The 14,686-nt window shown below is 39.4% G+C and overlaps 1 protein-coding gene across 3 annotated transcripts in view; it reads left to right on the top strand.

The window, feature by feature from the left end:
* The window catches only part of LOC126474037 (SWI/SNF-related matrix-associated actin-dependent regulator of chromatin subfamily A containing DEAD/H box 1 homolog), a 182,422-nt gene that overhangs the window by 62,419 nt on the left and 105,317 nt on the right, over nucleotides 1-14,686 (top strand). For all 3 annotated transcript variants that reach the window (XM_050101456.1, XM_050101462.1, XM_050101448.1), the window contains exon 4: nucleotides 8,613-8,745. In XM_050101456.1, the coding sequence (XP_049957413.1) occupies nucleotides 8,613-8,745 (133 nt within the window). The remainder of the gene's footprint in view (nucleotides 1-8,612; nucleotides 8,746-14,686) is intronic.

Genomic DNA, 14,686 nt, shown 5'->3' with positions numbered 1-14,686 from the left:
CATCAGCAAACAGTGTCAATTGAGCTTCTTGTTTCAGATAAGAAGGGAGATCTTGCACATATATCAGGAACAGGAGGGGACCCATGATTCAACCCTGTGGAATACCTAATGTAATTTCACCCCAGTTAGATGAAGTGGCAAGGAAACTTTTTGTTTCCTTTTCTGTGACTTAAACCACTGATGTGCTATTCCATTTATACAATAGAATTGTAATTTCTGTAACATAATGCCATGGTTCACACAATCAAATGCTTTGGACAAGTACAGAAAATTCCTATTGGTGACATTTTACTATTTAAAGACTCTATTATGTGCACACTGAAATTTTATACTACTGCCTCAGTGGAACAGCATTTTTGAAATCCGAACTGTGATTTACTAAATATCCCATTACTGTTGAGATGGCTAACCACTCTTGAGTACATTATTTTCTCTAAGATTTTTGAAAACACTCTAAGCAAGGATACTGGCCGATAATTGTTGACATCTGTGGTATCCCCCTTTTTGTAGAGAGGCCTGACAATGGTATATTTTAACCTGTCTGGGAAAATGCCTTGAGTTAGTGATGCATTACACATGTGACTTAGAACATCAGCTGTAATTGCTCCACATTGTTTTAATATCTTATTAGAAATGTCATCTACTCCAACAGAATATTTATTTTTCAAAGATTTAATAATTTTACTTATTTCACAAGAGGTTGTTAGGTGAAACTTAATCTGACTAAAATATTTCAAAACTGACTGTTCCATACACTGCCATGCTTTTTCTTTTTTCTCTTACGCTTAAGAAATGGTTGTTAAATACATTAACTACTTGTGTACTGTTGGTTAGGATGGTCTCATTCTCTTCAATAGTAATACTATATATCCCAGTGGTTACTTTTCCTGTCTCCTTTCTAACAACATTATGTATTGATTTAATTTTAATGCCAGAGTTGTTAATTTCTTCTCTAACATACATATTTCTTGATTTCCTTACAACTTTTCTCAGTGTGTTACAATAATTTTTATAGTGTAAAACTAGTTCTTGCTGTCTCATACAGTTTTCTTTTTCTTTCTGAAGACACTTTAATACCAGTAGTAGCGCAAGGTTTCTTTGAAAAATGTGTGGTGTTACATTTAGTGATTTACTTTGGGGGACAATGTTGAAAAAGGAATATGAATTTATCAAGAAATATGTTGCATTTATCATTAGCATTTGGCTCATTATATACATCTCTCCAATTAACATTTCTTAAACTTTTTCTGAAGTGCTCTATAGATACCGGGTTGAGCACCCTCAAACTTTTACTTAATGGTTTCTGAACTACATACCCTGTTAGGTTTTGTACATTAATCAGTTGTGCATCATGGTCTGACAATCCATATACCACAGGGAAAGCAGGTGTTTGTTTTACATCCTCTTTCTGTACAAATACATTATCTATTAGAGTGCTACTGTCTTGAGCTATACGTGTAAGGAAATTTATCACTGATTCTGAGTTATATGTCATTAATAACACTTCTAATTCACTTTTCTTATCAGAATTACTTAGAAAGCTTACATTGAAATCACCACAGATTAATAACTTTTTCTTTTTGTCTGATAGACAGCATAATAGGGAGTCAAACTTCTTTTATGAATAGCTCCCAGTCTCCTAATGGGGACCTGTACACTGTTGCTAATATCAATACTACATTATCCAGCTGAAGTTCACATGCACAAACCTCAAAGTGTTGATCAACACAAAATTTGCTTACTTCTACAGTTTTGTCTTTATACCCTTGTTTTATGAAAATGGCAACTCCTCCTTTATCCATCCTAGATCTACAAGTGTAAGATGCTAAATTACACCCATTTATACTGACACTATCCATCCCCACAGTTACATGGTGTTCAGACAGAGTACATCAGTCTCATTTTTATTTTTGAGATCATCTAAACACACTAATAGCTCATCTACTTTATTTTTTATTCCCCTGATATTTTGATAAAGTAAGTTGATACTGCCCTTAGCTTTGCTCCTATTTACTGTACATGAAGTTTCTTTTGTTCTGTTTATCTTGATTGTTGTTTGTCTGGCTTTAAACTAAAATACCTGTCTGCCTTGACACATTAACCACAGGGATCACCCCTTGTGTTTGCCTGGAATACTGCCAGTGGGTTATGCAGCAAGGCTATAACATTATGCATAATATACTGTTTACTGATGAAGCCAAGTTTACAAACCATGTAAACGTTAACTTACATAATATGCACTACTGGTCACTGGAAAACACACATTGGTTTTGTCAGGTAGAACACTGATGTCAGTGGCATGTCAGTGTATGATATGGTATTACAGGACAACACATCATTGGTCCATATTTCATTGATGACACTATTGATGGGCAACAGTATATGTGGTTCTTGTGATGTATCCTATGTGGTCTGATGGAAGACCCATCCCTTCATGTGAGTCACATAATGTGATCCAACGTGATGGATGCTCTGCGCATAATGCCAAGGAGGCAAGAAATGCACTACACCAACAATTCCCAAATCGATTGGTAGGATGGGGCAGTGCTGTTTAGAGATTTACAGCTGGCTCTCACTTTCATAGACTTATTTGTCTGCAGACATGTGAAAAATCTGGTGTATAAGCAGATTCCAACAACAATGGACAACACGAAAGCCCCTATTACTGGTGCTTGTGCTGCAGTAACACCAGAAACACTGAAAGCAGTATAAGTCCATCAGTGCTGAAGCATTCACAGCGGTGTTGCCATGTAAATTGCGATCTCTTCGGATGTACATTGTGGTGTTTCTACCAAGAGAAATGTGATTACACACTGGCATACATTCTGTGTGTATCTGAGAAACGTATGTTCATTTTGTGGATACTATTGTATGTTTATGTAATCATTTCAGCCTGTGCTAAAGTTCAGTTGTAATGTAGTCATTAAAATGTTCAGTGACTCATGCTGTACATGTCATGTACGCTATGTAATTAATGTAAAAGTACCTACAAATAGTCTTTACTCCTCTGTTATATCCTTGGTCCATCGTTAATTATGTTTACTCTGGCATGCTCAATATTTAGTTACAGTTATACCCATTCTAGTACTGTAGTCAAGATCAACAAATCACAAATGAGTAAACACTTTTCATTAGGTTTCAACAGACATCTGTATTGTTTCCAGTTCAGTTATAACAGTGTAAATAGCAATAAGTACAGCATTTGTTCCTTTGTAGTAAATCAATCACATCACAATTACAGGCAACATGGAGTTCACACTTGCATCTCAGAACATCCAGCTGCAGTGCATTTAGTTTATTTCAATTGTCAACTTTGCTTTACAATTTCTCTGGATGTAATTGACGTATTGTGATATAGCCAACACCATTTTTTCATATTATTGATTGCATAAGAAATAATATGGGATGTCCATTAGAAAAAAGTTTCTGTTGGAACTAGTATATGCATACATTTTAGAATTTTGCATAGTATATCCTTATATGAGCCCGTGCTGTACACTCATACCTGTGAAAGTTGTTTTTCACTTCTGTTGTTGCTCCAGAGATATTTGTGTTGAAGTGTGTGTGTGTGTGTGTGTGTGTGTGTGTGTGTGTGTGAGTGTATGTGTATGTGTGGGTGTACGTCTGGAATCTCCTCCCAAATCTGCGGATCGAAATCAACCAAATTTGGCGCAGGAACAGGAGGCCTCAAGAGTATCAGCACTGTGGGGGTTTACAACCACCTAGTTCAGATAGGAGCATAGATACAGGTAAAGACTTACTTTTGTCCTCCCCATGACATATAGGCTGCTCTGCATGACAGGAATATTCTGTGGGGAGAGTATCACCTGCCTGATCATTCTGCTTTGCAATGCAGCCTACAAGTCAGGGGCAAGAAATGATTTTCCAGCCCCTGACTTGAAAGCTGCCAGCAGAACAGGCATGTTGTTGTTGTTGTTGTTGTTGTACCAGCCTGCTTTATTGACATCTTTTGCAGGGGGAAGGTTGAGATGAATAGAGGAGGAGATGGAGAAGGGAATAGTTAGGGGAAGAGGGGGGGCAGGAGGGGATGGGTAGGTAGAGGAGGAGTGGGAGTGGATGCACGGAAATGGTGGGAGAGGAGGAAATGGACATAGAGAGAGGGGGTGGAGGAGATGCACAGAGAGGGAAAGAGAGAGAAGGGGGAGAGGAAGAGATGGATAGTGGTAGGGGGAGGGGAGAGACAAGAGGGGAGGAGAGATTAGATGGGCTGAGATGTGGGAGGAGGAGACGGACAAATTAGGGAGGTAAGGAGGTGATAGCAGAGAGGGTAGAGGAGGAGATGGCTAAGAGATTTGTGCATTATGCATGATGTGCATGCACACAGGTAAAGCGATGGGGAATGCACACAGGTAAAGCGATGGGGAAGAGGCTAGTATATATGTAATATGCAAAACAGAGAGAGAGAGAGAGAGAGAGAGAGAGAATGTGTGTGTGTGTGTGTGTGTGTGTGTGCGCGTGTGCGTGTGCGTGTGCGTGTGCGTGCGCGTGCGCGTGCGCGTGCGCGTGCGCGTGCGTGTGCGTGCGTGCATATATAAGAGCTACGTCCAATTCCCTGGAGTGCAGTGGGCCAGATCTGACACACAAACTCCTTGCCCTGAGAGGACCAACATAACTAGGTTTACAACACATTAGCTCCAGTATTTGTGGAGGTACAGACAGGCATGTTTTTTACGCCCCTGCTGTATTGGTTGGCCTGCATGACAAATGCGTTATGTGGGAATATTATCTACCTGCTTTTCAGGGCAGCCTACACATCAGGGGCAAGAAATGTTGATCACCCCCCCCCCCCCCCCCCCCCCGACCTGTAGGCTGCCTCACACAACAAGCATGCTGTGTTGTTGTATTGGCCTACTTTATCAGCTGCTTTACAAGGCTGCCTACTCGTCATGGGAAAAAGAGTGCCTCCAAGGCCCTGAGAGATAGACGGTGCTGCATTACAGGCATGTTGAAGTAGTACCAGCTTGATTTATCAACCTCTTTCGCAGGGGCTACATGTGCAGATGGGGTACACCTGGGGGACGGTAAGGTGGGTAGAGGAGGAGATGGAGACGGAGGGGGGGGGGGGGGGGCAGGAGGGAATGGATAAGGAGGGAGGAGGGCAGGAAGGGAAAGGTAGGGAGAGGGGGGGGGGGGGGGGAAGAACGCGGTATACAGAGAGGGGAAGAAGGAAATGGACAGAGAGAGGGGTGAAGGTAATGGATAAGGAGGGAGGAGGGCAGGAAGGGAAAGGTAGCCATTTAGAAGAATTTCGAGCCCAGATCATCAGACATTTATGTCGTTATTAAACATTTTACTGGCACATTTGTGTGATGTATCTTAAGTGTAACACGCACAAAAAAGATCAGCATTATATGTGAAAGCTTAGCTTCTCTTGCAGCTTATTAATCTATAGGTAGTGGGGAGCGAGCGTGCTGATTACGATGATAATCACTTGCACTCCCGTCACTTCCTATGAATACTTTTATTCTCGCAGTGTATACACAATGCATGTAGCATAGAGTTCGTACTTCAGAGAACTTATATGGAAAAGATACATTTGTTCTCGCTGCGGTAGGGTAGCAATATTATTAGGGGGTGAGCCAGTGATTGTACGTCCTCACAAATCTTAGAGACCAATATCATATGTGAAAGCTTTGCTTTTCCTGTAGCAACACTATCTATATTAATTTAAACCATTAACTTTTCCTATTTGTGTGTTCGCGCTACTTAACAGTGATGTTGCTATTGGCTGACTACATCACATGTCGTATACTCTGAATATCTGCTGTCATCCGCTGGCGAGATGTCGTGGCGTGAGCTGTGACTGGCTTACAAAAGCGATAGCAATCTCGATTTCAATGCTTCAGTAAGTAACATGCGGTGTTTTGTGGAATTTGCATTTATACTTTTGCAATATGAAAATATACAGCATACATGTTGCTGCACATCAAAGATCTTTCCAAAACGTCTGTTTTTTCCCTCTGAGTTATATATGCTAAAGTGCCGAGAAGTTCTATGCCGATGTATAAAACCATAGCCATTCAGAGGATTGATAACTTTTACAGTTTCGATGGAAAGTATACTGCCACTACACAGGAAAAGTGTTTTTTCCACCAGGAGAAAATGTATTTTTAACCGAGAAATCTGGGAAAAAACCGGGAATTTTTTTCCCTTGTCCGCTTATACACCCTGAATATGCAAGCGGGCCTAGGGGAGACACTCAACACTGCTCTACGTTTGGTGTGAACAATTGTATCCTGAGACGATAAGAAAATCACAAGTTGCACTGTTTACACACTAAGTTGTAAGTGTTGAAGCCAATCAACATTCTTACTAATTTGATGAGAGGTTATAATTATCAATCCCTTATCATTGTGCAGTATTGTTGACGATGTTAATGTTTGTTACTATTGTAATTCATGGCGTCACACGTATTTCAGTCTTAGAAATAATGTGTCTCATATCACACCATTGATTGGGATGATTTCAGACACACGCTTTTAAATCTCTGCCCGAAATTACAAAGTATGTGGGAGGAATTCAGACAAAAATTGACTTTTTTTTTTTTTTTTTTTTTTTTTTTTTTTTTTTTTTTTTTTTTTTTATTCTACGTTCTTCCTATTTGATTTTAGTGACTTAACACCTTCTTTTTCCTCCTCCTCCTCTTCATTTTCATCGTTTTCTGTTTTTAACATACATCACATGAATACCTTTTTTCCATTACAAAACTAGCTACTAACAAAAATATTCTACTGTTATCAATAACAAATCAATTCAAATTCACTGGCACCATAGACCGCCATGATGCAACATAGGCTTGACAGTGTGATGGTGGGGTGGGAGGGAAAGCTTGTGAATCTGCGCATCATGTTTGTTGTGTCAGTGCACTGCAGCTGCCAATTCAAGCCAGTGATGCTAGATAGAGATAGGTTTCCCGCGGCATTGAATGTGGCCATCTTTAAGACTAGCAGGTATTTTAAGTCAAACACTGAACATTTATATATCAACTTCGAATATAAGATGCACTGGAATTTGGAGCCAATTTTTTTTTTTTTTTTTTTTTTTGAAAAAGCATGTTATTGTCTGTTGAATACGGTAATGAATTTTATGTATTAAAGGTCAGTTTTTATTATGACACCTTGCTTCAACATTTCTTCTTGCTCCTGTTTACTACTGCTTGACCTCTCATTCTCCTCTTGGTAAATTGTTAGAAAATTTCTTCTTTTCGGCCAGATTTGTCAAGGTAGCCTTTCACTAAATATCTAATACCCAATTTAGTGAAAGTAAATCTCCAATGTACAGCCCTCAAGATACCTTGACATTCCTTCTTATTCCTGGTTTCATACTGGTTGTACTCCCAATTGTTTTTGGATTTATTTCCCATTCTTTATTTTGTAGGATCGATCTAGATATTCGATACAAACCACACATTTTTCTCTACGATTACCATACTGTAATACCTTCTCAACATTATCTGAAATGTCCCCAAATAGTCCACAATTTTATAAAAACTCTCGTCATGTTATAACTGTACACGAAAAACTGGACAAACTTCTACAGGAATTGTCTAAATGCCATACGCTACAGGGCTTGTTGACCATTGCAGTTATAATACTATCTCACCAGTTGCAACAATAGGTAGTTTCCACTTTCAACAGTGAGACTCTCCACCAGATATTTACCTAGGTAAACAATCGAGCCAAAAGAAAAGCTGTGGAACATAAAACGGTAAATAACTCAAAATAACTGGTGTGTGGAAGTGAAAATGAGCGCCAATTCATTGCTGCAGCAGGGAAGAGAAAATAAACCATACTGTCTGAAACCCTCCTCCCCCCACCCTCCAGTGTCCAAAATCACCCCAGTTGATGGTTATTATAGGTGTGAACATGTCGTATATATCTGACTTGATACACCTGTAGCACCTGAGAATGGCTTGTAAGGGCAAAATTGGCCAGTAATGCGAACCGAGGTTGAACCATTACAGTGACTTTCAACAAATATAAAACTGTGGTACCCCACATGAAAAAAATGATTGAGAATATAAGACATGACCAATCTCACTCTCTGATTGAGTTTTCCTATGGTAGGTGTCTTGTATACAGTTAGCTGTCAGTCATATTGTTATTCTGATTCAGGTGTAATCCATCATCATCAATTAATCCTTTGTTGTGATAGCAGCGGCAACATTTGAGTATTTGTGTGCTACATATGCTCAAATGCAGCAAATTTACGGTTACACTGAAAAGATGATATTCTGTCTTCGATGGTATGAAATGAAGACGACGTATTACAAGTAGCTGTTTTTTTTCTGAATTCAGAATTTTTCCATGTTCTCCAGCGTGTCAATCTCCGCTTTACATACAGCTCTTGTATTTGAATTAATGTAGCTCTAAATCAAGACCTTTGAAGCCCTTATTTTGTACTTTGCATGGTTTTTTTTTCCCCATATGTCAATTTTTCTTTGAGTTACTTATTAACTCCACAAAGAATTTTGTCATAATTGGTTGCTTAAAAATTAATTTCCAAACGTTCTGAGGTTGGGCAATATGTATGCAATCCATTGGTATTTGGTAACACATCAAAAAATGTGAATTGTGATCACTTGTCTACAGGAATTACAAGATGCCCTTGCACGCAGCAACTGGAGTGTGGAGCAAGCAATGGCCAGACTCTGTGAAGAGAAGTTTTCTGATACAGCTAAAAGAAAAAATGATGATGAACTGCAGCACAAGAAAGTTAAGAAAGGTTCATATTTATTTCTGTTTTTCTTTCTCTTTTGCTTTTAATTAGTTCAATAATATAAATGAATACCACAGTGAACATATCAGTGATTCTGAGGCTGTATTATAAAATGGAAATCATATTTTTCTTATTATTTCCTAAGGTTTATGTATGGCCTTAGTTACATAATTTCATCTGAACATGCATAAATATGGAATTTATTATTTATTCATATTTGTTGTTTCCGTCTCTCTCTGTAATGCATTAGTTCAGCTGGTTAAGACCTCCAGGCTGTCTCTTACATCTAACCAGACATATTTTTAGAATGTATCTTGCAAATAAAATTACACTGTCATAGGAAACACTATCACAGTAGTAATGCAGATACACATGATTTTATGCTTGGGAGCATAAATATTAAGGTAATGTTAATCACACATGTACAAGCAATTGAATTAGGCACATCTACCTAGTATTGTGTTGCCATCTGTTCACTTTGATGACAGTGGTGGTGCATCATGGCATGGACATCATGAGATATTGGGGTTACATTGTCATCCAAGAATCCCCAGTTCATTGAGGCCAGTTGGACCTGGACCTAAGGTGTGCACATTTCACTGAGAGACGTATTCAGTAAGATTGAGTTTATATGTCCTTGTGAGCCAGATGAATACTCTCATGTCTATAATTTTCTGTCAGTCATTCTGACACAATTTGAAAGCAGTGGATTGGTGTATAGACTGTTGAAAGTATATTACTTTTTGGGTGCTGTAAGTGAACAAATGGATGCTCGTGATTGTGCAGTAGTTTCCTGTACCATTAACAGTGCAAAACATGGTAGACATAAGATGAGGCCCATTTTATTCTACATAGACATTCACTCACTTGTGAGATTACCACATCTACCTGAAAAGAGCCTTGTTGCCAAGTAGAACGCATTGCCTCATTTGGTTCTTAATCTCTTCATGCCCTATCATAGGTTTGTGCCAGTCCACACTGCAGTTAATCAGCCTAGTAGACAAACATTTCCCATGCTCTGAGCATTCAGTAGCATTGTTTATGCACTCATGCTAATTAGTGCCTTTTGACATGTATCTATTGTAAGTAGTAGTTCTGGATGGTTTATTTACTCAGCAGTTATTGTCCAGCATTCTACTGGCAAGTGTTTGTCTGCTAATGCTCATCTATCTGCTGTTACAATCTGCAGTAGTCAACGGTAATCTCTCTCATCAATGGTTTGTTTGCTCGCAGCAGTTTCTCTGGTGGTAGTGGTGGTGGGGCTGATGGTGAATTTCCGTGGTACACCTTTGAAGATGTGGGTGTGACCAAAATTGCTGATATTGTGCCTCGTGTGTGCCTTATTCTGTACAATCTTGGAGCCAGCTACCATAGGGCACGACCATGTGGCACACCCAACTATACATAGCATTTGGAACTTGTGTTTCCTTAGGGAGAATAGAAGAATGGATTGCATTAGCTTTGGAACTAGGAGCTAGGTCACTCAGATTCCAGGTACAAATAGATCTGCATGTTGTGAGGATAAGGGGACACAAACATCAACAAGAAGGGGAAGGTGGTAGATCATTAAAGATTGTACTCAACATTTTTTTCTCACTAACTATTCCTTTCTTCTCTCTATTTTAGATTTGTATATATTTTATTTTCTGACTTGTCTATTTTTCCCTGACCCCACCTCTACCACATATAAGGCACTTAGCTTTCTACTCTTATTAACTCTAGCACGAAATTTTTGTCAGTTATCGCTGCCTTGCTTATTAATATGCCTTCCGCCTTTAAGATCTCAGGTTTACAGATCTTGTCCAGTACAGTCCCTAACAATGAGTCTTTCCTTCTCATGCCACCTCCCTTGATCCATGGTTTCTGGGAGACATTTCTGAACTTTCCTAATTTCCTAAATCTCATCAGTCCTTTTCCTTCGTCCTTCTTTCTTCCCCTTCAACCTTTCTGCCAAAAGAGAGAGCTACTGGGTCAAATAACTTGTACATTTATTTACCCTTTACATGTGTTTTCCCATTCCGTCACTTGGTAAGTAGATTTTTTTATCTATCTGATAAGTGACAGAAGTGAAAGGTTCTTAGCATGCTGGACATTGTGTTTGGCCCAGTTTAGATGCTCATTCAGGATCACACAGAGATCTAGTATGTTTTTTTGCTAACTTAACAGATATTGCGGAGTACGCGAGAAACTACTTCATGAAAGGGATTACTGGCAGGCTTGATGTACCATATGAGGATCAGTTGCAACTTCTTTAGGTTCCGTTTGAGGCCTAGATCCATGCCTGACTTAATACTGAACAAATGCCGTAGCTGGAAGAAGTGACTACTGGCCTTCGGGTGCATGTTGATATCATCAGAATGTGAGTAATAGTCAAAAAAGGAAAATTAAGACAACTGATACATAATTTATATGGAAGAAGAAAATATTAAGATCCCAAGGACTGAATTCTGAGAAATATTTGTGAGTAGATGTAGGCTCCCTTTTTGTTGGTGGGTTTTTTTGCCTGTTTAATTTTCAAAAGTGTCATATCAAAGTCAGCAGTTTCAAACATGTTGTAATCCAGCAGTGTTAAAATGGGCACTTCACCTGTGTGTGTGTGTGTGTGTGTGTGTGTGTGTGTGTGTGTGTGTGTAGACATGTTTGAGATTGTTAACAGCTTTGATTAATACAGATAAGTTTTGATAACTGGTATGAAGAAAATAGTTTAATTTATGTCATTGCATTTCTTATACTAAAGCTCAGGAGAGCTTTCATTTTTCACTTTTAATGTTATGTACTGAAACTACAAAATTCACGTAAGACTATGAAAAATCAAAAGCCTTGTGGTACTGAGAAACTAAAAAGCACATGTTTTAGATGAAGTGAATTCATAATTACTAAAATGTGCCAGTAATCCCTTTAAACGAAGACTGTTGCACCTAATGAACAAGTCCTGGCCGTCTACATATTTCTTGGTGGCTGAAGAAAAGGTCTGGTGTTGCCTATATTTAGAAAAGATGATAGAAGTATGGCTTAAGTTTATGAAACACCACATATAAATTATATGGGAAAAATAATTAATGGGATATTAAATTCGAACCAGACACGTTACTGCTTGAAGAACAAGCTGAGTTTAGAGACAATCAGTAATGTATAGACAACACATTATTATAAGGGGCGTTCAAAAAGAAATGAGCCAGAGGGATAATTATAGAAACCAGTACCTGTATGTTAGAAGTATTGACCCTGGCTGTTGAGACACTTGTCCCACTGTGAGACAAGGTGGTGAATAGCTGTCTAATAAAATTCCTGGTGCTGCGATGTCAACCAGTTCTGCGTGTACAGCTGGACGTCATCGTCTGAGATGAATCGCCCCTCAGAACCTTTTTAAGGGGACCAAAAATGGTGTAATCACAGGGAGAGATGTCGGGATTGCATGGAGGGTGGCCGAGAACCTCCCAATTGAATTTCTGCAGGAGTGCCGCGACTGTGTTGGCCGTATGAGGTTTTGCATTGTCGTGGAGCAGAATGATCCCACAGGTGAGATTGCACGGTCATTTTGATTTTATCACTTAGTGAAGAGTGGTCAAGGTTTGCAAGTAATGCTGGGCATTCACTGTTGTCCTGTGCTGCAGGAAGTGGAGCAGAAGGGGGCCATCTTGGTTAAAGAAGGACGTCAGCATACCTTTCCTGCACTCGTGTGGATGGCCTTGGCTCTTTTTGGTGGTGGTGACCCTGGATGCTTCCACTGGAGAATTTGTCGTTTTGATTCTGGTTTGAACTGATGACACCATGATTCATCTCCAGCCACCACTCGTGCCAGGAACGCATTCCCTTCCCAAGCATAACGCTGCAGATGAGCAGGACAGTGGGCCATTTGACACATTTCATGGTTTGGTTGAAGACTGTGAGGCACTTATTGGGCACACACTTCGTGCATATGCAGTCATTCCTTCATGATGGTGTGAACACTTCCGACACTCAATCTGACCACGGCAGCTATGGCTTTCACTGTCACTTGGCAGTCTCGGGTAATCAGTGCATCCACCAGCTGGATGATGTCATTGGTAATGCATTGTGGTGCTCCAGACCATGCATCATCGGCTGACAACACTCATCCTTCCCTGAAGCGTTTGTGCCATGCCTTGACCCTGGCAAGGGACATGCAGTGTTCGCCGTACACTAGTGACATTCATCGATGAATGTCCGTTCCTCTTACTCCTTCTGCTGTCAGAAAACGAACAACACCTCTTTGCTCTTCTTTTGACGCCTCCATGTCACTGTTTCCAATGCGACTGACGGTGTTGGAAGATTGATAGATGCTGCTGCTAGCTCTGTATAGTCACGTGACGTGTATGCCTGCCCTCTAGCGATGGGCTGTGAACTTTCACGCTCTGGTCAGAACTACACCTCGTTACACATGCCACGGTATTACCCTCCCGTCACTGGTTTGCACATTCCAGACTGCGGCTAATTTCTTTTTGAATGCCCCTTATACAAAAAGGCCTCTGACAGAGTCAAAAGATCCTAATCGTTTACAGAGCGAGGTGACACATTGCTTAGCACACTGGACTCGCATTCAGGAGGACAACAGTTCAAACCCATGTCCGGCCATCTTGATTTAGGTTTTCCCTGATTTCTCTAAATCACTTCAGGCAAATGCCAGGATGGTTCCTTTAAAAGGGCACAACTGATTTCCTTCCCCATTCTTCCCTAATATGAGCTTATGCTCTGTCTCTAATGACCTCATAATCGACGGGACATTAAACATGAATCTCCTCCTCCTCTACGATTAGACAAACTTACCTTCTCCATCATGTGGATGTCATAAAAATCTTACACTCTGATACACAAATACTGAAAAAGAAAATGTACTTCTAAAGAAATGTGTATCAACCAAGGAGTATATCAGTGATGTAGAGCATCCCTTACATTGGAATAAGAATGCACATAAGTAAAACATTGTTTACTGATAGGCAAGTTGTTATTCAACAAACTGAGCCTTCATCAGATCTGCACGAGGTGTAACTTGACAACCTCTACACAAAATATTAAGACAATGTTTGTTAGAACCAAATATCCAGTCTGGACAAAATTGCCACTAGGCTATGGACTTATTGAATAAGTGTCTCACTTCCAATATCTTGTATGAATAAACACCAGCCCATATGTGGAACAATCTGAATGATATTATGTAAAAAAATGAGAAAAGAGACACACACAGAATTTTACAGAGTGATGGTTGTGCCAGATTTGCTTTACAGCTCAAAGACATCGACAATAAGTACTAAACATCATAGGAAGATACAGAAATCGGAAATAAAGTTCTTGAAATCTGTGAAAGGCTACAAGGGACTGAATAGTTTTAAAAATAATTATGTGCAGAGAGAAGTTAATATTTTTAAAATAGCAGATATGAGCTACGAAAATAAAGGTGGCTGTTGCACCTGAACAAAATGCAAGAAGGAAGAATAGGAAAATAACTTTTTTTCCTGTGGGGAAAATGAAAATCCAAGGCTGCCACTATAAAAATGTATATTCTATATTTTATGCAAACACACGTTATTTTAATATTCAGATCAGTAGTTAACAAATAATAATTGTCTGAGTAGACAAAAGTGTTCATTAAGGCAATTCTTTATTCACAAAAAGATCAACAAAATCTGCATCAACAATTGCAGTCTTCCAAAATAGCAAATATTATGCTCTGCAAAGTGACTGTGATAGCGGCTGTACTACAAAAGGTCATGATCTTGAAAATACCAATGATTTGAGAACAAAGGAACTTTTTGGAAATAATGTCAACAAGAAACATGGATCATCAAGAAAAGAAGAAAGAGTGGTGTAGTTTTACTGATAAACAGCCACGGCAAAAAGCTATCTAATATTTTACAAGAGAAAAATCATGACATAACAGTGACTGTTCTAGTGAAACGTGGGGCAGGAACCTGACATATTGTAGATGCTG

The sequence above is a fragment of the Schistocerca serialis genome, chromosome 1 (assembly GCF_023864345.2).
Source record: "Schistocerca serialis cubense isolate TAMUIC-IGC-003099 chromosome 1, iqSchSeri2.2, whole genome shotgun sequence".
Classification (NCBI taxonomy): Eukaryota; Metazoa; Arthropoda; class Insecta; order Orthoptera; family Acrididae; genus Schistocerca; species Schistocerca serialis.
The sequence above is the reverse complement of the archived record's forward strand: the minus strand, read 5'-3'. Positions and strand labels throughout refer to the sequence as shown.